The following is a 21,417-nucleotide window of genomic DNA, read 5'->3' on the forward strand; positions in this document are numbered from 1 at the left end:
TTATTTTTCTTATATGTAACCATTTCATGTATTCACAACTATGTATACATTTATACTTATTATCTTGTAAACAATTGGCAAATCAAATAAATAAATAAATAAAATAAATTACTAAATGGAACAAACGAGGTTATTCCTCAGGCCCTTTGCCAATGGGAATGGAGGACTCGAGGGATGCATGTGACTGTCCCATCCTCCATTCTTGTCACAATCTCTCATCCCTGTAGTCCTTGACAAACATTTACTCCACGTGAAACTGTGACACAGAAGCTGGAGGGGAGACAGCTCCATTGATCATTGAGATCTACCTAAGGTAAGTGACCAAGTCAGGCAGGATGGAGGGGGGAGAAGCATATCTAAGTGGAAGAGCACTAGCCCCCACCCACCCACCCCTGGACTTTCCTACCCTGAGATACCTCATATGCACTTAGCAGGCAAAAGCAGGGAGTGATCACATTTAAATTTTGTTATTCATTCCTACAAATCCTTGGTTTATGAATGTAATTGGCAGACTCCATTAAATACTTAACTTGAGAACTACCTGTAACCTTCACACACACATACACACACAAACACAAACAAACACACACACACACACACACAGAGAGAGAGAGAGAGAGAGAGAGAGAGAGACAGAGAGACAGAGAGACAGAGAGACAGAGACAGAGAGACAGAGAGACAGAGAGAGAGAATTTACATTTCTATTTTGATTTATGGATCTAATGGTTATATTTTTGTCTTGCAATTCATATGTTCCTGCCTCTGGATGCCCTCATGTTTTGAAGTTGTTCACATGTGTGTGTCTCACTATCATTAAGAAATTGGTCAGTTTGTCTCTTCCAGTCCTACAGCACTCTATGAAAATAGGAGCAACTGACACTGAATAATGGCATTTATTTTCCCCATCCTATTCCATCCCATTTCTGGGAGCCTCAAAGCTTTGATAGTATGTTGCAGTCCCTAGTTTTATCTGAAAAACATTTCCAGAAGGCAGATCTGCCTGATCTACTTCAAAGATCTTGTTGCAGACAAAGATATTTATCAACAGAAAGAAGACACTCATGGAAGATGTCAGTATTCATGGAGTTACTATTAATAGGATTGTCTGAAGTAATATGGAAGAATCCTAGCCTTCAATGCAATTTTCAGGAGCCTCTTCCTATTCGTCATATCTATCATCAGTTTGGAGATATTAACACTGCTGGCATTATTTCTGTATGCTTGATATTTTCTGACCCCATTGATTTCAGTCAACATCCTTCTCAGGCATTTCATGAGGGACTTATGTAAGTACATCATTAATTTATTGTCAAGCTCTGCACTTTGCTAGTATATGATGCTTGAAATATTTTCCTCTAATGGCAAAATCTCCTCATAGAAACATCTAAAATAGGATGCCAAGGTTTATCTTATCTGATATTATATTTTACTTCAGTTTCCAGATAAAGTTGAAATGGAGATCATATCTCCATTTATAAGAAATCACATATCAATATTTATTAATATACAGGTATGTATAGCTTAATTTATGAAGCTGTTGCTACAATTAATGAAGGTAAAGCATATATTTCCCATAAGTTTTATCATTTGTTATTTCTGGTACCAAAAGGTCACAATTTCCTTTTGCCTATAAACCATTCTTAAAAGCTGCAGTTTGATAGTGGGCCATTCTCACATACAGAAAGAGAAATAATAATTATTTCACACATTCCACAAAATGTGTTGTACTAAAGGATTGTAAGTGCCATAATGTGAAGCAGACCTTTCTTAATGTGCTGTTTTTAATTCTGTTTTACAGAATAGTTTTTCAGAATTACCAGCATATCCTGGCCTTAGCACTTACTATAAAACAGATTAATGAAACCCCCCAGATCCTTCCCAACACCACGCTGGGCTTCCACATTTTTAACAGCAATTTTAGTCCAAGTTGGACTTACTTTGCCTCAATGGTTCTGCCTTTCACTCAGGGCAAATTCATCCCTAACTACAAGTGTGGAATCACAAATATCTTGGCTGCAGTCATTGGGGCCCCTGATATCTCTCTTCACATGGTGACTGTATTGGATATCTACAAAGTCCCTCAGGTAAGATGTGCTGAAGATATACATTATCATTTTGCCATACCTCCACAGACACCTATATGCTTCTCTTTGTAAAAAGGAGAGACCTTTCAGATTCCTAGATAATATTTTCTGCTTGATAGAATCATCACAGCAGCATGAATAATTGTTATTCTGAACAGACCCCAAAATGTGCCTCAATTCCAGACGTTGAACTAAGGTTCAAATTTGAAATGTTCACAATGAGTTTACTTCCAGAAAAATGTATTTATTGAAACCTTAAGAGTGACATCTTGGCTGATATTTTATAAACAACACAACTGATTGCATAATTACAGTATATAAAGTCAAAGATACCCAAGAATTCAAATGAATAAATATATTTTCAGAAGCTCACATAGACATTTGCAATTGCATATGTTTACCTTTCTGTAGTTGACCTATGGCTCTGCTCCAATCATGGATAAAGAGACTCAAGCAGTTTTCTTCCAACAAATGTTTTCGAATGAATCCCACCAACGTAGGGGCCTCCTGCAGTTATTGCTGTATTTTAGATGGATTTGGATTGGAATTCTTGTGGTAAAGGATGAGAAAGGAGAGAAATTTCTCCAGGAGGTGATCCCCACATTTTCTGAGTATGGCATCTCTCAATGAATTCATAGCAGAGTTCCCAAATGTAGCTTTTTACAGTGATTTTAGTGAAACTGTAGCTGAAGGGATAGATATATACCATGTTCTCATGAAAAGCACAGTCAATGTTATACTCTTATATGGTGAAATTCAGTCCTTAGCATTTCTGAGAACTTTCCTCCAATTTTCAGCAGTGGAGGATATACCAAGGAAGAAAAAGATTTGGTAATTACAGCTGAGACAGATTATACTTCTACTTCCTTTCAAAAATCTTTGGATATCCATTTCCTACATGGTGGTTTATCCTTTGCAGTTCACACAAAAGAAGTCCAAAACTTCCAGGAATTTCTTCAAAATCTAAATTCAAGCAACAATCAGAACGATAATTTTCAAAAAGATTTCTGGGAGCAGACATTCAGCTGTTTCTTCTCAAACTCAGAAAAGGAGGAGTTTGAGAAAAAGTGTACTGGAAAGGAGAAACTTGAAAACCTTCCTACATCTGTGTTTGAAACACACATGAGTGGACAGAGTTACAATATTTACAATGCAGTCTATGCTGTGGCACACGCTTTACAATCTCTTTCTTTGTCGTAAACTAGAGAATCAACAATGATGAAAGAAAGAAGGAAACCTTTTCACAATCAAGAGTGGTGGCAGGTAAGTCTGTTAGCAGAGTAGTACAGAAACCAACATATCTGAAGTTGCAACATGTGCCCATAAACTCTAGCAAACAATATTCTATAGGAATATTGATGCCTGAAAATCCAAAAGTGAGATCTAATAATGGATTAATGCAGGGGTCCCCAACCGCCGGTCCGCGGACCGGTACCGGCCGCGGAACAAGCCTTACCGGGCCGCTGGTTGCTGGGCGCCGCCATCTTTTTGGTAAAAAAGCAATTTTTAATCAAAAAGATGGCGGCACCAGCGCTTGGTGAGCTTTTCGGGTAGAAAGCCATTTCTACCCGAAAAAGCTCACCAGAAGCGCTGGCGCCGCCATTTTGGCGAAAAATCACTTCCGATGACGTCACCGGAAGTGATTTTCGTCAAAAAGATGGCGGCGCCCAGCTGACGCCAGAACCGGGCGCGGCGCCAGCTGACGCCGGAACCGGGCCGCGGCGTCGAAAAGGTTGGGGATCCCTGGATTAATGAATCAAAATATTCATATGCTGATATTAAAATTGTAAATGGCATTCTACAAAATTCTTTAGAATATGCTTTTTTTCCATTAAATTAACTTCCTGTGAAGCCCAAAACCAAAGAGACAGATTGAAATTCTTCTAAACTGATTTCTTCTTGTTTTACATCTATAGATCTGAGCACTCTACTATCTGTATCTGCAATTTACTCTGTTAATTATTAGCAAGGGGCTTCACAGACATAATATCCAACCTGAATTGCCCTTTACTTCTCTGAAATTCATCCCATCCATCCTGGGAAGCCACTTCCTTACTATATTCCATCACTGTTCCATAAATTCAGTCTATTCATCAAGAGTGTTCAAACTTGACAAATTTAAGATTTATGGACTTCAACTCCCAGAATTCCTGACCTAACATGACTGGAAAAGGAATTCTGGGAGTTGAAGTCTACAAGTCTTCAAACTGTCAAGTTTGAAGACACCTGCTATAAATAAATGGAAGGAAGTCATTTATATATAGTTAATTTGGAATGTTTGCATTGAATCAGTTACAGTTTATTGACCATTTTATTCATTCATTTAATCATTTATTCATTCATTCATTCATTTTTATTTACTTATTTTTATTTATTTTATTTATTTATTTTGTCAAGCAATTATAAGATAACATAATATAAGGTAAGATCTTATGGGATCTTCGTCATACAATCCATGGGTGGAACAGAAAGGACTGATATATTGTGATTTTCGTACTCAAAGAAGATTCAGTATGTTGTAATGTTCCCTTTCTATGAGGCATAAATTCTGACATCTTCATAGATAATTTGAGAGCCACATTCATTTCTACACCCAGCTATTAACAACAACACATACATAGTTTTAGAGCAAATGGGAAGCATTATATGCTTCCTGGAACAAGGCTCTTAGGAGAAGAAGAGGAAGGAGTGAAAATGTTTTTAATATCTCAGGCACTTAATAAAAGAGGACCAAGGTGGGATATTACTTTGAGCCTACTTTTTTAAGATATATGTACTTCCATGGGATGAAACATAGATTTCAAATGATGGACATTTCAGCCATCAAATTCAGCATTGCTTAATGCAGGATTTTAAATTCCAGCAGCTCCTGCTGATGTTGACTCTGGCTCTACTTTAGCACATCCTATAAAAGAAATATGCCCTTTGGTCCTCAATTCCCAGTGCCTAACCTCTCCTACTTAGACTTTCTTTCATAGGTAGTTTTATTTTCTTTTAGGCCCCAAAACACGCAGGCTTATTTTTGGGGAAAGGTATCTTGTTTTTTTCACATCCAGAAGGTGATGAACCCGCCAGCCATGCCCTCTCTGTCCAAATGCTTGCTTACCTATGGCCAAAATGGCCCAACCTCTTAGCACATCCTGGTCTCCACATGTCCTGCTTACTGGCCCTGCTGCTACTGAGACATTTCTCAGCTGCTGGCCACCAAGCAGCTGCCTGTGCTGCTGATTGCCTCATGGGGGCTCTTCACCCTCCTGATAGCACTTCTATCAGCCATCCTGCTAGACTGCTCCTGTCTAATGTGAGGTGAATAATCCCAGATCTATGGCCCTTGAAGCAGCCCCCCCACTGCTGGTGGAGCTCACATAGCTGTTACATGGAGGGGGTGTGGATGGTGCCATGGCGTAGTCCCTGCCTTCTCGGCCCCCACCATCCAACCTGGTCCTCCAGCTCTGCTGCACACTCTGCAAGAAAAGACAGGTGGTGGAACAGATCATGCCCCTTCCTCCCTGGCCATACGCAGGTTGCAGCTGCTTGTGGACACTCTCTGGCCCCACACACATGCTCGCCACCTCCTATGCTGGCCATACCCACCACCTCAGCCCTGCTGCTGATGCTCTGATCTAGGGCTTACTTTGAAAGGGGTAGGGTTATATTGTTAGCAGCATGATAAATCACGCTAGATCATATTTTTGGGGTAGGTCATATTTTTTGGGAAAACATGATTTCCTAAAATTATTTTCTAAATTAATTTTAGATTTTACTTTCTAAAAGTAAGTCTATTTTCCATTTTATTGTAAATTTTACAGGCATAGGTTTTTAAACATGGACTTCATGTAATCACAACTTTCAATTTCCTTTTAGCTTCCCCTTTGATTTTGCTTATGGAAAGCCAGCAAGATTGCAAATCACAATCAAGTAACTGTGGGATGCCACGACAGTCAGAAATCCAGGTCAATTGTTGACTTCCAGGATTGTGATAATAATAAACAGAGTAAGGAAGTCATAAGTACCACTTGTTCTGCACTGTTGCAATTTCAGATGGTTGCTAAAAGGAACACCTGGACTTAAGTGTTCCTGTACTGCCTCAAAATTCAAATAACTACCTCAGTTATTGTTGGTATTCAGTCACTAATGAATCTTTGCAACCACATGAACCCAGCCCCCGCTGTCCTCCACTGTCCCAGAATTTGCCCAAATTAATGTCCATTGTGCTGATCACACTATCTAACCATCTCATCCTTTGTTACCTTCTTCTCCTTTTGCCTTCAATCTTTAAAAAACCAGAATCTTTTCCAATAAGTCCTCTCTTCTCATTAGGTGGCCAAAGTATTTGACTTATGTGGTCATAAGCTGAAACATATTGCACACTTTGCTAGTCATTATAGTGTCAGTGTCTATTTCCATGACTTTTTAAAAAAAATTAAAATGTCTAAAAATATAAATATTTTCCCTGTTGTGAAGTGTCAGTTTGCAATAGTATCCAAGAGTTCTTGACCTTTTGTTCTCTCTCTTGAAAAATTCATCACTATCTTCCCTATTTTAAGTCTGTCTCTTTTTCTGTGTTTTTTTTAATTCTTTATTTATTTCAAGTTATAAATAAAGTTTTACTGTTTTTTACATTTTTAGTTGAAAAACGAAATTGAAAAAAAAATAAAAATTGAAAAAAGGAATTTTAAAAATTGGAAAATGATTTTTATTTTAAAAAATGAATTCCAAAATTTTAAAATTTTAAGAATTTACAAGAGTTTTTGGCCCTTTATGAAATAATATGTACGTCTCTCTTTTTTTGGAAATCTCAAGCTGTTTTCTAGGAGATGCTTTATTCTTAACCATCTACTCCCTGCCTTGAAAGTTTGTCCCTTTCCTTTCTTTCCTCAAGTGTTTTGTACTTATCCTTTATTCCCTGTTTTTTTGGCCCTTGGTTGCCTGGTCACTGCTAGGGTTTTCAGGTATGATATGCTGATGTTGGGCACTCTGCTTAGCTGGATTGACTGATTTCACCTCTTTGTACTCCAAGGAACTCTAAAAATTCTTCTCCATCACCACAAATTGAAAGCATACATTCTTAATTGCTCAGCCTTCCTTATAGATTAAATCTCACAATTGTACATTTCTACTGGGAAAACCATAGCTATATGGGCCCTTGTTGACAAGATGATGTCTCTGCTTTTTAATATGCTGTCTAAGTTTGTCATAGTTTCATCCAAAGGAGCAAGCATCTTTTAAATCAAATCAATCAGCGTCTGCAGCATCTTGGAGCCATGAAAATAAAATTTGTTACTGTTTCCATTTCTTCCACTTGTATTTGCTATGAAGTGATGGGAGCAGATGCCATACTCTTATTTATTTTTAATGTTGCATTTCAAGCCAACTTTTGCACTCTTCTTTTTTAACTCACCAAGAGACTCTTTAGATCCTTTTCAATTTCTGCCATGAGAGTGATATTGTCTGCATATCCGAGGTTGTTGATATTTCTCTCAGCAATACTAATTCTGGCTTTGATTCATCCAGCCAGGCATTTCACATGATGTACTTTGCATATAATCTAAATAAGCAAGGTAATAATATATAACCTTGTTGTACTTATTACCATATTTTGAACCAATCAGTTTTTCCATATCCGGTTCTAACTGTTGCTTCTTGGCCCACGTTAAGGTGTAAGGCCTGCCCCAATCTGATCCTTTAGAAAAGAAAGACCCTCAACTCCATTTGGTTAAAGCAAAGAATTCTTCTACTAAAATTGTTGGTTGCAGTAATGTCACCCCAGCTCTGAATTATCCCACTCTGACAAGGTTCATCGATAATTCATTCTTTCCCCACCTCCATGACCAGTCTGTTTCCAGCCAACCAAAGCTCACCAAGATGTTTTGAGAAAACTGAGATGTTTGGGGGTAATCTGCTTTTTCTCAGGTTGTTTGGCCTTGGGATGTTGGTACAAACAGGATCTTGCTGCTCTGGTCTTTATCACCTGTCATTCCCTTTTCTGATTTCCCATCACATACACACACAGCTTCTTTCATCCCCCATCTTCCAGCCTTTGCTAGCAGGAAGTCTGTGAGGTGCCAAGTGGAATCACACAGAGCTGATTTAGCTTTCTAATGGTGGTTGGGTACTCCCAACTCTTTAAGAACTCACCACAGATTGTTGTGATGCACATAATCAAAGGCTTTAGCATAGTCAATGAAATAAAAGTAGATGTTTTTTTCTGTAACTCCCTTGATTTTTCCATAATCCAGCAAATGTTGGCAATTTGATCTACAGTTCAAATCTACTCTTCAAAACACAATTTGTACTGCTGGAAGTTGTCTCTTCACTTACTGATAACGCCTAGTTTGTAGGATTTTGGGTATCATCTTGCTAGTGAGTAAAATTAGCACAATTATGTGGTAGTTTTATACATCCTAGTATTTATTATATATTTATTAGAAGTGATCTGTCTTAAGTAGCTTTCTCAATTAAACTGCAGAGCTTAATTTTATTTTTTGCTGCTTCTTTATTTTTCAATTTTATATTAATTTTATTTCAGTAATCTGATATATAATCTCTACCTCTTTGTTAGAATGATTGTCATGTTATTTCTTTGATACTGGCCTACAACTAAAATAAGTGTTTATATTTTCTTTGTTTTCAGAAACATTAATTTGTATGTTTTGAATATAAGAATTATTTCTCTCTCCCTTGATTTGTTCCTCTCTGATTGTCTCTATGTTTCAGCTTCATTCTTTTCTGAGAAGTATCAGATTCAACAATAGTGTTGGTGAAAAGATCTCCTTTGATGAAAATGGAGAATTCATTGGTGGATTTGATATTATCAACTGGATCACATTCCCGAACCAGTCATTTCTTAGGGTCAAAGTTGGAGTGATAGATCCCAAAGGTCCAGCAGACAAGTTCTTCAATATTTCTATAGATTCCATCGCATGGCCAGTAGGTTTTAATCAGGTTAGCTTTTTGAATCTATATTTGTTTGCCTTCATTTAAATATTGTTATTGATGGAAGTCCCAGAGCATCATCTTTAACCAATATAGGTAGAAATTTCCTGGAAAAGGAAAGATACCAGTAAGATTTATTTACTTTTTTAGCAATTGCTATTGAATATTGTATCATTTATGGGTCCTCTATTAATTATGAAAAATGGTTTTTATGGTTTTGAAGTAGTCTGCTGGCTTCAAAATTCAGAAGTTGAGAAAACCAACTTTAACTAACCAGCACAGAAATTGTCTTTGAAGAGTGGTGATGATGTTTATCACAGGCCTTAAATACAATAATTGTAAATATTTAATTAATTATTATTTCTCAAAAATTGCAAATAAAATTTTGTAATCTATATTTTTAATCTGTTGATTCTGCAGTAACTCTCTTATTACATCCTTTCCTCTCTGTATCTTAAAATATTTTTCATTGACAGGCATTACCTCTATCTTTGTGTAATGATCCTTATGAGACAGGACACAGCAAGGTCAAGAAAGAAGGGCAGTTGTTTTGTTGCTATGATTGCCATGTATGTCCAGAGGGGAAAATATCAAAGGAGAAGGGTAGGAAATCCTCAAATATAATGGGACTAAACCATGATGACACAACACTATAATTTCTATTAATTAATTCACCTGCATTCTTTTTCAGACATAGATGACTGCTCTCCATGTCCAGAAGATCAATATCCAAATCCCACAAAAAATACATGCATTCCAAAGCGGATCACATTTTTGTCCTATGAAGAACCCTTGGGGATCAGTTTGACTGTTCTTTCTCTTTTCTTTTCTTTAATGACAACTTTGGTAATCACAATCTTCATCAAACACAAAGACACTCCTATCGTCAAAGCCAACAACCGGAATCTCACTTATACACTTCTAGTTTCTCTTCTCATCTCCTTCCTTTGTGTCTTTCTATTTGTTGGGAGGCCCAATACGATTGTGTGTCTCTTTCGACAACCACCTTTTGGCCTCATCTTTTCTGTGGCAGTTTCTTGTGTGTTGGCCAAAACCTTTGTTGTGGTTCTAGCATTCATGGCCACCAAACCTGGTTCCAGATTGAGGAAATGGGTGGGGGGAAGGATGGTAAGTTTCATTCTACTATCCTGTTCCCTTGTTCAATTAAGTTTTTGTGCTGTGTGGCTGATAACATCCCCACCGTATCCAGATTTTGATGTGCTTTCAATGTCTGAAGAAGTCATCCTGGAGTGCAATGAAGACTCAGTCATGTTCTACTGTGTTTTGGGGTTTATGGGTTTTCTTGCTCTGATTAGCTTTTCTGCTGCTTTTCTAGCTAGGAATTTACCTGACAGTTTCAATGAAGCCAAATTCATCACCTTCAGCATGTTGCTCTTCTGCAGTGTTTGGCTGTGCTTTATTCCAACCTATCTAAGCACAAGGGGAAAATATACATTGGCAGTGGAGATCTTCTCCATGATCTCCTCCAGTTGTGGATTATTAATGTGTATCTTTCTTCCCAAGTGTTTTATCATTGTAATGAGACCTGAACTGAATGATAAACATCAGCTCATAAAGAGAAAGTTTTAAGAAATCTTTATGTTTGTCTGATATCGTTTATATTTACATGTTGGAGAACTTCCCCACTTTGACATTTAAGTCAGAGAACAATGTACAGAGACAGTGATGTTTTTTGTTTCCCCGTCTCCTGAGATTTGGATAGCTTGGAAGTGTTCTTTTTTCCTTCTGGAAGGCAATTATAACTGGGGTCAGTAAAAATATGAATTACAGCACAAAATGATGTATTGACATATTTATTGACATTATTGATATACTGACATATTTTAGTATGTTATGGCAAGCTCTGACTAAATGTATCAATTAAATGTGCATTGTAAATTTGTCTTTACTGGTCTTAATACATATGCACTGTCCCCATCCTATTCCAACTCATGGTTTGGAGCCCCAAAGCTCTGGCTGCTGATTTGTTAGTATGTTGCACTCTCTAGTTGTGTCTGAAAAACATCTCCAGACGGTAGATCTGTCTGATCTACTTCAAACATCTTGTTGCAGAGAGAGGCATTTGTACACAGAAAGAAGACACTCATGGAAGATGTTAGTCTTTGTAGCGTTACTGTTGATAGTATTGCCTGAAGTGGAGTGCCTTCAATGTGACTTTAAGTAGCCTCTTCCTATTCGGCACACCTATCATCAGCTTGGAGACATTAATATTGCTGGCATTATTTCTGCCTTCTTTGCATCTTCTAGTCCCATTGCTTTCATTCAAGATCCTTCTCAGGCATTTCATGATGGACTTATGTAAGTACATCATTATTTTTTTGTCAAGTTCTGAATCTTGTTGGTAAATCACATGAAGCTTGAAATATTTTACTCTAATGACAAAAACTCCAGAAAAGAACATCTAAAGTAGGATGGCAATGATTTAAGTAAAATTATACTTTTCTTCAAGTTTCCAAGTAAAGTTAAAATAGTTGAAATAGAGATCAAATCTCCATTTATAACAAATCACATCTTAATATCTATTAATATATAGGTATGTCTGCTTATATTTATAAAGCTGTTACTGCAGTTAAGGAAGGGAAAACACATATTTCCCATGATAAGTTTTCTCTGATATTTCTGGAACCAAAAAGTAGCCATTTCCTTTTGCATATAATAGTAGAACATAGAAATAAGAATTATTAAACACATTCCACAAAATATGCTTTACTGAAGGATTGCAAGGCACATAATGTGAAAGAAACCTTTCTTACTGTGTTATTTTATTTTGCCTTACAGAATAGTTTTTCAGAATTACCAGCATATCCTGACCTTAGCTTTTTCTGTAAAAGAGATTAATGAAAACCCCCAGATTCTACCCAATGTCACAATGGGCTTCCACATTTTTAACAGCAATTTTAGTCCAAGTTGGACTTACTTTGCCTCAATGTTGCTGCCTTTCACTCAGGGAAAATTCATCCCTAACTACCAATCTGGGATCACAAAAATGTTGACTGCAGTCATTGGGGCATCTGACATCTCTCTTCACATGGCAACTGTATTGTGCATCTACAAAGTACCTCAGGTAAGATGTGCTGAAGATATACATTATCATCTATATACCACAAACATTTGTATGATTCTCTTTGCAAAAAGGGGGTGACCTTTCAGATTCCTAGATAATATTTTCTGTTAGATAGAGTCATAACAGCAGCATGAACAATTGTAATTCTGAACAGGCAATGGGGATATTTGACACAGCAAAACATGCCCCAATTCAAGACACTGAACTGTGGTTAAAATTTGAAATATTCACAATGAGACTACTTCAGAAAAATGTAATTACGGATACCACAAGGGTGACATCTTGTTGATATTTCCTAAAAAACCCAGCTGGTTGCATAATTGCAGTATATAAGGTCAAAGATACCAAAGGAATCAAATGAATGTATATATTTTCAGAAGCTCACATAGATGTTTGCAATTGCATATGTTTATTTATCTGTAGTTGACCTATGGATCTGCTCCAGTCATGGATAAAGAGGCTCAAGCAGTTTTTTTCCAACAAATGTTTCCGAATGAATCCCACCAACGTAAGGGCCTCCTGCAGTTGCTGCTGTATTGTAGATGCACCTGGATTGGGATTCTTGTACTAAAGGATGAAAAAGTAGAAAAATTCCTCCAGGAGGTGCTCCCCACATTTTCTGAGCATGGCATCTGTATTGAATTAATAGCAGAGTTACCAAATGTGGCTTTTTACAGTGATTTTACTCATACTATAGGTGAAGGATTACATATATATCATGTTCTCATGAACAGCACAGTCAATGTGATAATCTTATATGGTGAAATTCAATTCAGTCCAGTCCTTAGCACGTCTGAGAATTTTCCTCCAGTTTTCAGAAGTTGATGATATACCAAATGCTCAGACAGATTACACATCAGTTGCCATTCAAAAATCTTGGGATATCCATTTCCTACATGGTGCTTTATCATTTGCAGTTCACATAAAGGAGGTCCAAGATTTCCAAGAATTTATTCAAAACTTGAATCCAAACAACAATAAAAACCAGAATGATCATTTTCAAAAAGATTTTTGAGAACAGGCATTCAATTGTTTCTTTCCAAACTCAAAAACTGAGACCTCTGAGAAGAAATGTACTGGACAGGAGAGGCTTCAGAATCTTTCCACATCTGTGTTTGAAACACTAATGAGTGGCCAGAGTTACAATATTTACAATGCAGTCTATGCTGTAGCACATGCTTTACAATCTCTGTCTCTGTTCAAATCCAGAGTATCAACAACGATGAAAGAAAGACGGAAACATTTTCACAATCAATTATGGTGGCAGGTAAGTCTGTTAGCAGAGTAGTGCAGAAACCAATATATCTGTAGTTGTGCATCATGTGTCCATAAACTCTAGCAAACAATAGTTTCCAGGAATATTGATGCCTGAAAATAAAAAAGTGAGATGTAATAATGTATTCAGTAATAAAAATATTCATATGCTGAAATTAGAATTGTAAATGGCATTCTACAAAATTCCTTAGAATATGCTTCTCTTGATGAAATTTACTTCCTGTCAAGCCCAAAACCAAAAATGACAGATGGTGATTCTAAAATGATTTCTTCTTCATGTTCTGCTATCCAACCACTGTGCCACCATTGATGATGTTCTCTTTTTATGAGCCATAGGGTTCTGACCTCTTCATAGACCATTTCTACACCCAGTTTTTCACAATAAGACATGCATAGTTTTAGAGCAAATGGATGGAGAAGAATGAGAGCGACTTTAAATGCTTCCAAGAACATGGGTCTAAGAGGAGAAGGGAAGGGAGTGAAGGTCTTTCTAATATCTCAGTGCACTTAGTAAAAGAGGATAAAGGTGGGATATTATTTTGAGCCTACTTTTTGTGAGACATATGAACTCCCATGGGATGAAACAATAATAAATTTCAAATGATGGACATTTAAGCCATTAAATCATGTATCCACTTAATGCTGGATTTCAAATTCCAGCAGGCTCCTGCAGATGTTGACTCTGGCTCTACTTTAATGCATCCAATAAAATAAATTTCAATGCCCTTCAGTCCTGAATTTCCCCCACTTATCTCTGGGGTTGGCAACCTGCGGCTCTTTCAGCCCTCTGCTGCAGCTCCTGACACCATTGCTGTTGCCACTTCCATGGCCTGCGTGATGCTCTCACAGCACCTTGTGAAGCACAGGGAAATTTAGTGTGCTTCACAATGGAGGAGATGGGGTCCCCCCTTCTCCTGGAGCCTATCACAATGCAGAGCCACAATGCGATCCTGCCCCACTTGGCCCTGGTAACAGCAGCGGCAGCAGCGGTGGCTCGTTCTCACATCTTGGATGTCACTGACTTTTTATACTAAGCCAGCAGCCAGCTGATGTTGTGAGGTCCCACCTCCCCAATAGCCAGCTGATTTTCAGCTCTCTGCCAACCAGCTGATCATCAGCAAGCTGCTCATTGACTCGTCGGTCTCCGAACATCAGATTCCTTCCACCCAGCACCAGTTCAGGGGTTCCTTCATCCCTAGGTATGGCAAAGCCATGTGGGGTTTGACATTATTGCAGGTCAGATCAGTGGCTTGGGGCAGAGAATAGGTCATGTGTTTCCAGCATCAACAAAGCCCGGAAGTAGCTGCACACCATTTCCTGCTGCAGTCTGTCTGACAGCGTGACCCAGATAGAGATGAGGTGCTGGAGAACCAGAATCAGAATAAGAGAGAGACACTGAGAGTGACACAGATAGACCAAGAGAAAGAAAGAGAGAAAGAGACATAGAGAGAGGGAGAAAGCTGAACAACACACTCAGGGCGGGATGTGGCAAATAATTTAACAACTGGTTCTCTGCCCTACTGACTGGCTGGGTAGACGTGGCTGGGGTCACGTGACTGGGTGGGATTGAGTACGTTGAGTGGGTCACGCCCACCTTATCATACCAGTTGTTTAATTATTGGCTCCCAGTGTTTTCTTTTCTGTCGGAAATGGGTCCAAATGGCTCTTTCAGTGTTTAAGGTAGCAGACTCCTGGCTTAACTTCTTCTGGAGACTTTATTTCTGAGGTAGAATATAGTTTCCTAAAATTATTTTCTAAATTAATTTTAGACTTTACTATCAAAAAGTAAATCTATCTTCCATTATGTTGTAAATTTAACTGGTAGACGTTGCTTAATTATGGTCATTGGAAATTGGATTCCCATTGCTAAGTGAGACATCCCTTGACCATGTTGTGACATCCCTTGACCATGCGGTTTAGCAATAACAGTTCTGGAAGACCCCAGTTACCATTGTTAAGTGAGGATTGCATAGTTTTTAAAGCATGAACTTCATGTGATCACTACTTCCAATTTCCTTCTAGCTTTCCTATTGACTTTGCTTGTAGAAAGCCAGAAAGATATATTGTAAATCACAATCAAGTAACTGTGGGTTGCCATGACAGTCAGAAATCCAGGCCAATTATTAACTTCTAGGATTGTGATCATATGAGCACAGTAATAGTCATAAGTCATAAGTACCACTTGTTCTGCACTGTTACAATTTCAGATGGTTGCTGAAGAAGCAGTCACCAAACAATGAACACCTGTACTTAAATGTTGCTGTACTGCCCCAATTATTGTGTTGGTATTCAGTCACTAAGTCTTGTCTGAGTGTTGAACCCCCATGAACCATAGCATGCCAGCCCCATCCCCCTGACTTCCACTGTCTTCCTGAATTTGCCCAAATTAATGTTTATTGTGCTGATGACACTATTTAGCCATCTCATTCTTTGAGAGGTGGGATTCAGTCAGTTCGCAGAGGTTCAAGCAAACTGGTTGTTTTTGTGCAGTTTGGAGAACTTATAAATCGCATCACTGACTGGCCCCACCCCACCCTGCACTATCACTCCTCATCTCACCACACCCACCTTGGTCAGTGCCTAGAATCATTCCTGCAGCATAGCTACTGCTGTTCTCTGGATCCCTCGCTTGCCTCACCCACATGGTCTCTGTGGGCCAGACATGTTGCCTGCCTTCACCATGGCATCCCACACGATGCCCGCAGCCCAGGTAAGTTGCTCTGATCTCTGCCTGATGTGCCTGCAATACTGCAATCAATTCCAAAGTCCTGGCCCAGCCCTGGCCACATGGCCTGCCTTCGCCCTAGCCTCCCACATAGTCCAGCTCCATGCCAAGCCATCCTTAACCTTTCTCCACCACCACCCATGGGGCCCAGCTATCTGCCTGCCTGGTGAGCCTTCCTTCACCTCTTTACCAGTGTGAACTGCCTGCAGCCTCTGCCTCTTTGTTCAGCTGAAACTGAGATGGCAGCCGCTGCCTCTTTCTTGGCACAAAACCATTTTTTGGGGTAGGCAGTTAAATATTTATTAGTGTTAAACAGTTTCAGACACTTAAAATAAAGATTTATTCCAATTTCTCTAGCCGATATTCAATAATGAATATCATAAAAAAATGATGTTATGTAACTTACACCAGATATGAAGTAAATACAGTATGCAAACTTTCAGAGTGATTGCATAGGAACACCATTTTTTCAAAAGATAATCTGTCAATTCTATTTACAGCATTGCATTTATTCACAAAACCAATGAAGAAAACCTCAAGTCTGTTTCACTGTCTGTTCTTCAAGGTCTCAACCAGCCACTCCATAGCTTCATCAAGTCCAGTGCCTTTGGTTGCAGATGTTTTGAATATCTGTCATTTTCTGTCCTTTAGAGCTGGTAGTCCAAGTGCATTTGCCATTTCCGTAGGAGTCTTGGCTTGTTCCATATCTTGTTTATTTGCAAATACCACTAAAATGGCTTTCTTTAATTCTTCTTCCTCCAACATGGGAACAAGCTCAGATTTTGAAATTCCAATTCTGTCTCTATCACAGCTGTCTACTATATAGATAACTGCATCAGTATTGGAATAGTAACATCGCCAATATGGTCTGATGCTAGTCTATCCTCCTAAGTCCCAGACTTGAAACTTTACATTCTTGTAGGTGACTGTTTCAACATTAAAACCAATTGTAGGAATGGTAGTTACAACTTCACCAACTTATAACCTGTATAGAATTGTGGTCTTTCCTGCTCCATCTAATCCCAAAATTAAAATTCTCATCTCCCATGTACCAAACAAACTGGAAAAGATTGTTGAAAAAAAGCCACCCATGACGGTAAAGGTTTCCCGGGCTTTTTTCCGCTCAGCTTCCTGGCAGTCCTCCTCCTGCCCCTCAGACTCTGTTGCTGCCAGCGGCATTCACCCAAAAGTCGGCCAGAAGCAGGGTTCCACGTCGGCTCCCGCGTGCTTGAGTTGCTCCCATGACGCGCACCAGCTGCTTGACATGAGGACCAAACCGAGGACAGAATTTTCAACAGAAACCAGCAGCGCCGCGACTGAGGACGAAGTGACGAATCTGGCACAAAACCATTTTGGTTCAGTCCAGCAAAGAGGCAGCAGCTGCAGAAACTTTATGTCGGAAAAGAGGCAGAGGCTGCAGCCAGAAAAGAGGCTATAGTGTCCAGATCATTAGCACAGATAACAGATAACAGATAATCAGAGTTGGAAAGGACCTCATAGGTCATCTAGTCCAATGCTCAGGCAGTGGCTGCAGGCTGTTAGAACCAGCAAAGAGGCAGTGGCTGCAGGCTGTTCGCGCAAGGAAAGAAGCAGCGGCAGCCAAAGACTGGTGTCTCGGGGTGGAGTTGTGCCCGGCTGTACCAACAAAGGCCATAAGTAGCTGCCCACCATTTCCTACTGCAAAAAACTTTTAGAAAACCCTGACTTTTCACAGTGAGACCTAGAAAGAGAAAAGGCATTGGAGAATCACTGTGGCTGTGGCTGTACAAAGGTAAGTCTAAGATTCCGGTCATCACCACCACTATTTCAACCTGTCACACCGCTCCACCTTGCCATGAGTAACAAGGAGTTGGCCATGCCCACTCAGTCACATGACCCCACCCCCAGCCATGCCCGACCAGTCATTAGAAAGAACGAGTTGTTAAATTAGTTCAATCCCACCTTTACATCCTTTGCTATCCTCTTCTCCTCTTCTCCTTTTGCCTTCACTTTTTCACAACATCAGGGTGTTTATGATCAGGTAACTCAGTGAGCCATGGCAGAATTGATATCTAAAAATCTCACAAATAAAATCCTGAAAGTAGACATTCTGCCTAAATCTTTTTATGATCATAATACTGTACTTCTGGTTTTAAGAGCAAAGTGCTCGAGTTTTAGATGGAGATTAAATGAAGCTATTCTACAAAAAGAAAGGATTGTAATAGATTATAAAAAGGAACTGCAAGAGTACTTTGAGAATAATATAGGTAAAGCGAAAAGCTTAATGACAGTATGGGATGCTAGTAAAATGGTTATGAGGGGCTATTTTATACAGCACAATCTTTTATAGAAGAAAAGAACCTCAGGAAAAGACACAAAGGATATTGGAGCCAATATTATAAGTGTTTGAGGATGAACTTCTCCAACCACTATCGAACAGAGTAAATGATATACTATGGGGGAAGGGAGGAATATCCCAGACGTGGACATTGTGTTGCTACCAAAGGAGGGTCAAAATGTTAGAAAGACAAAGAATTGTAGACCCATTGCATTATTAAACATGGATTACAAACCCTTTGCTGCCATTTTGGTAAAAAGACTAAAGAAGATTTTACAGTTATATACATGAAGATCAAGCAGGCTTTCTGTCAAAAAGAAAGCAACAAAATAATGTGAAGACTGTTTAAATATTATTGAATGCTTACAATATCATAATGAGTAACAGGCAGAATAGAATAGAATAGAATAGAATAGAATGGAATGGAATGGAATAGAATTATAGTAATGCCTTTACACATACATATATTTACATATTCATTTAACTTTATGGATCTAATGATTTTATTTTATTTTTGTCTTGTGGCTCATGCATTCCTGTCTCTGCAAGTCCTCACATGTTTTGAACTTGTTCATATATGTGACTGTCTCATTATCATTATGGAATTATCCAATTCATATCCCCCAAATCCTATGGGGCTTTATGAAAATAGGACCAACTAACACTCAATAATATTATTTATTGTCCCCATCTTATTCCAACAAATGGCTGGGAGCCCCAAAGCTCTGTCTGCTGATTTGTTACTATGTTGCACTCTCTAGTTTTTTCTGAAAAATACCTCCAGAAGGCAGATCTGTCTGATCAACTTCAAACATCTTGTTGTAGAGTGAGGCATTTGTACACAGAAAGAAGACACTCATGGAAGATGTTAGTATTCATGAAATTACTGTTAATAGCACTGCCTGAAGTGGAGTGTAAGAATCCTACCCTTCAATGTGACTTTCAGGAGCCTCTTCCTATTCGGCACACCTATCATCAGCTTGGAGACATTAATATTGCTGGCATTATTTCTGCCTTCTTTGCATCTTCTAGTCCCATTGCTTTCATTCAAGATCCTTCTCAGACATTTCATGATGGACTTATGTAAGTACATCATTATTTTTTTGTCAAGTTCTGAATCTTGTTGGTAAATCACATGAAGCTTGAAATATTTTCCTCTAATGACAAAAACTCCAGAAAAGAATATCTAAAATAGGACATCTATAATTTTATGTAAATTATATTTTACTTCAAATTTCCAAGTAAAGTTGAAATAGTTAAAATAGAGATCAAATCTCTATTTATAACAAATCACATATTAATATATATTAATATACATGTATATATGCTTCTATTTATGAAGCTGTTACTGCAGTTAAGGAAGGGAAAACACATATTTCCCATGATAAGTTTTCTCTGATATTTCTGGAACCAAAAAGTAGCCATTTCCTTTTGCATATAATAGTAGAACATAGAAATAAGAATTATTAAACACCTTCCACAAAATATGCTGTACTGAAAGATTGCAAGGCACATAATGTGAAACAAACCTTTCTTACTGTGTTATTTTATTTTGCCTTACAGAATAGTTTTTCAGAATTACCAGCATATTCTGACCTTAGCTTTTTCTGTAAAAGAGATTAATGAAAACCTCCAGATTCTACCCAATGTCACAATGGGCTTCCACATTTTTAACAGCAATTTTAGTCCAAGTTGGACTTACTTTGCATCAATGTTGCTGCCTTTCACTCAGGGAAAATTCATCCCTAACTACAAATGTGGGATTGCAAAAATGTTGACTGCAGTCATCGGGGCATCTGACATCTCTCTTCACATGGCAACTGTATTGTGCATCTACAAAGTACCTCAGGTAAGATGTGCTGAAGATATACATTATCATCTATATTCCACAAACATCTATATGCTTCTCTTTGTAAAAGGGATGACCTTTCAGATTCCTAGATAATATTTTCTGTTTGATAGAATCATCACAGCAGCATGAACAATTGTAATTCTGAACAGGAAATGGGGATATCTGACACTGCAAAACATGCCCCAATTCCAGACACTGAACTATGGTTAAAATTTGAAATATTCACAATGAGACTACTTCAGAAATATGTATTTACGGATACCACAAGGGTGACATCTTGTTGATATTTCCTAAAAAAAACCAGCTGGTTGCATAATTGCAGTATATAAGGTCAAAGATACCAAAGGAATCAAATGAATGTATATGTTTTCAGAAGGTCATATAGATGTTTGCAATTGCATATGTTTATTTATCTGTAGTTGACCTATGGATCTGCTCCAGTCATGGATAAAGAGACTCAAGCAGTTTTCTTCCAACAAATGTTTCCACATGAATCCCACCAACGTAAGGGCCTCCTGAAGTTGCTGCTGTATTTTAGATGGATCTGGATTGGAATTCTTGTAGTAAAGGATGAAAAAGGAGAAAAATTCCTCCAGGAGGTGCTCCCCACATTTTCCAAGCATGGCATCTGCATTGAATTCATAGCAGAGTTACCAAATGTATCTTTTTACAGTGATTTTACTGATACCATAGATGAAGGATTACATATATACCATGTTCTCGTGAACAGCACAGCCAATGTGATAATCTTATATGGTGAAACTCAGTCCATATCAGTTCTGAGAAGTTTTCTTCAGTTTTCAGAAGTGGAGGGTATACCAAAGAAGAATAAGATCTGGCTTATAACAGCTCAGACAGATTACACATCAATTGCCATTCATAAATTTTGGGATATCCACTTTCTGCATGGTGCTTTATCCTTTGCAGTTCACACAAAGGAGGTCCAAGACTTCCAAGAATTTATTCAAAACTTGAATCCAAACAACAACCAGAATGATCATTTTCGAAAAGATTTTTGGGAACAGGCATTCAATTGTTTCTTTCCAAACTCAAAAACTGAGACCTCTGAGAAGAAATGCACTGGACAGGAGAGGCTTCAGAATCTTCCCATATCTGTGTTTGAAACACTAATGAAGCCAAATT

At 38.3% G+C, this 21,417-nt stretch overlaps 1 protein-coding gene and 2 pseudogenes across 1 annotated transcript; 2 read left to right on the forward strand and 1 right to left on the reverse strand.

Annotated features, from left to right (window-relative positions):
• Positions 1-256: 256 nt before the first annotated feature.
• On the forward strand, positions 257-10,614 carry LOC148129260 (vomeronasal type-2 receptor 116-like). Its single transcript, XM_087945064.1, has 4 exons — positions 257-313; positions 1,799-2,084; positions 8,802-9,029; positions 9,712-10,614. Exons 2-4 carry the CDS (start codon positions 1,947-1,949, stop codon positions 9,715-9,717), a joined length of 372 nt encoding a protein of 123 aa, XP_087801190.1. The 5' UTR covers positions 257-313; positions 1,799-1,946; the 3' UTR covers positions 9,718-10,614.
• Positions 10,615-16,379: 5,765 nt separating this feature from the next.
• LOC113430617 (ADP-ribosylation factor-like protein 1 pseudogene) lies at positions 16,380-17,406 on the reverse strand (annotated as a pseudogene).
• A 1,738-nt stretch (positions 17,407-19,144) lies between these two features.
• Positions 19,145-21,417, forward strand: part of LOC113428295 (vomeronasal type-2 receptor 26-like) — a 41,043-nt pseudogene continuing 38,770 nt past the window's right edge.

The sequence above is a fragment of the Notechis scutatus genome, chromosome Z, assembly GCF_049901735.1.
Source record: "Notechis scutatus isolate UNSWTSFEM ecotype Mainland chromosome Z, rNotScu1.2, whole genome shotgun sequence".
NCBI classification, from domain to species: domain Eukaryota; kingdom Metazoa; phylum Chordata; class Lepidosauria; order Squamata; family Elapidae; genus Notechis; species Notechis scutatus.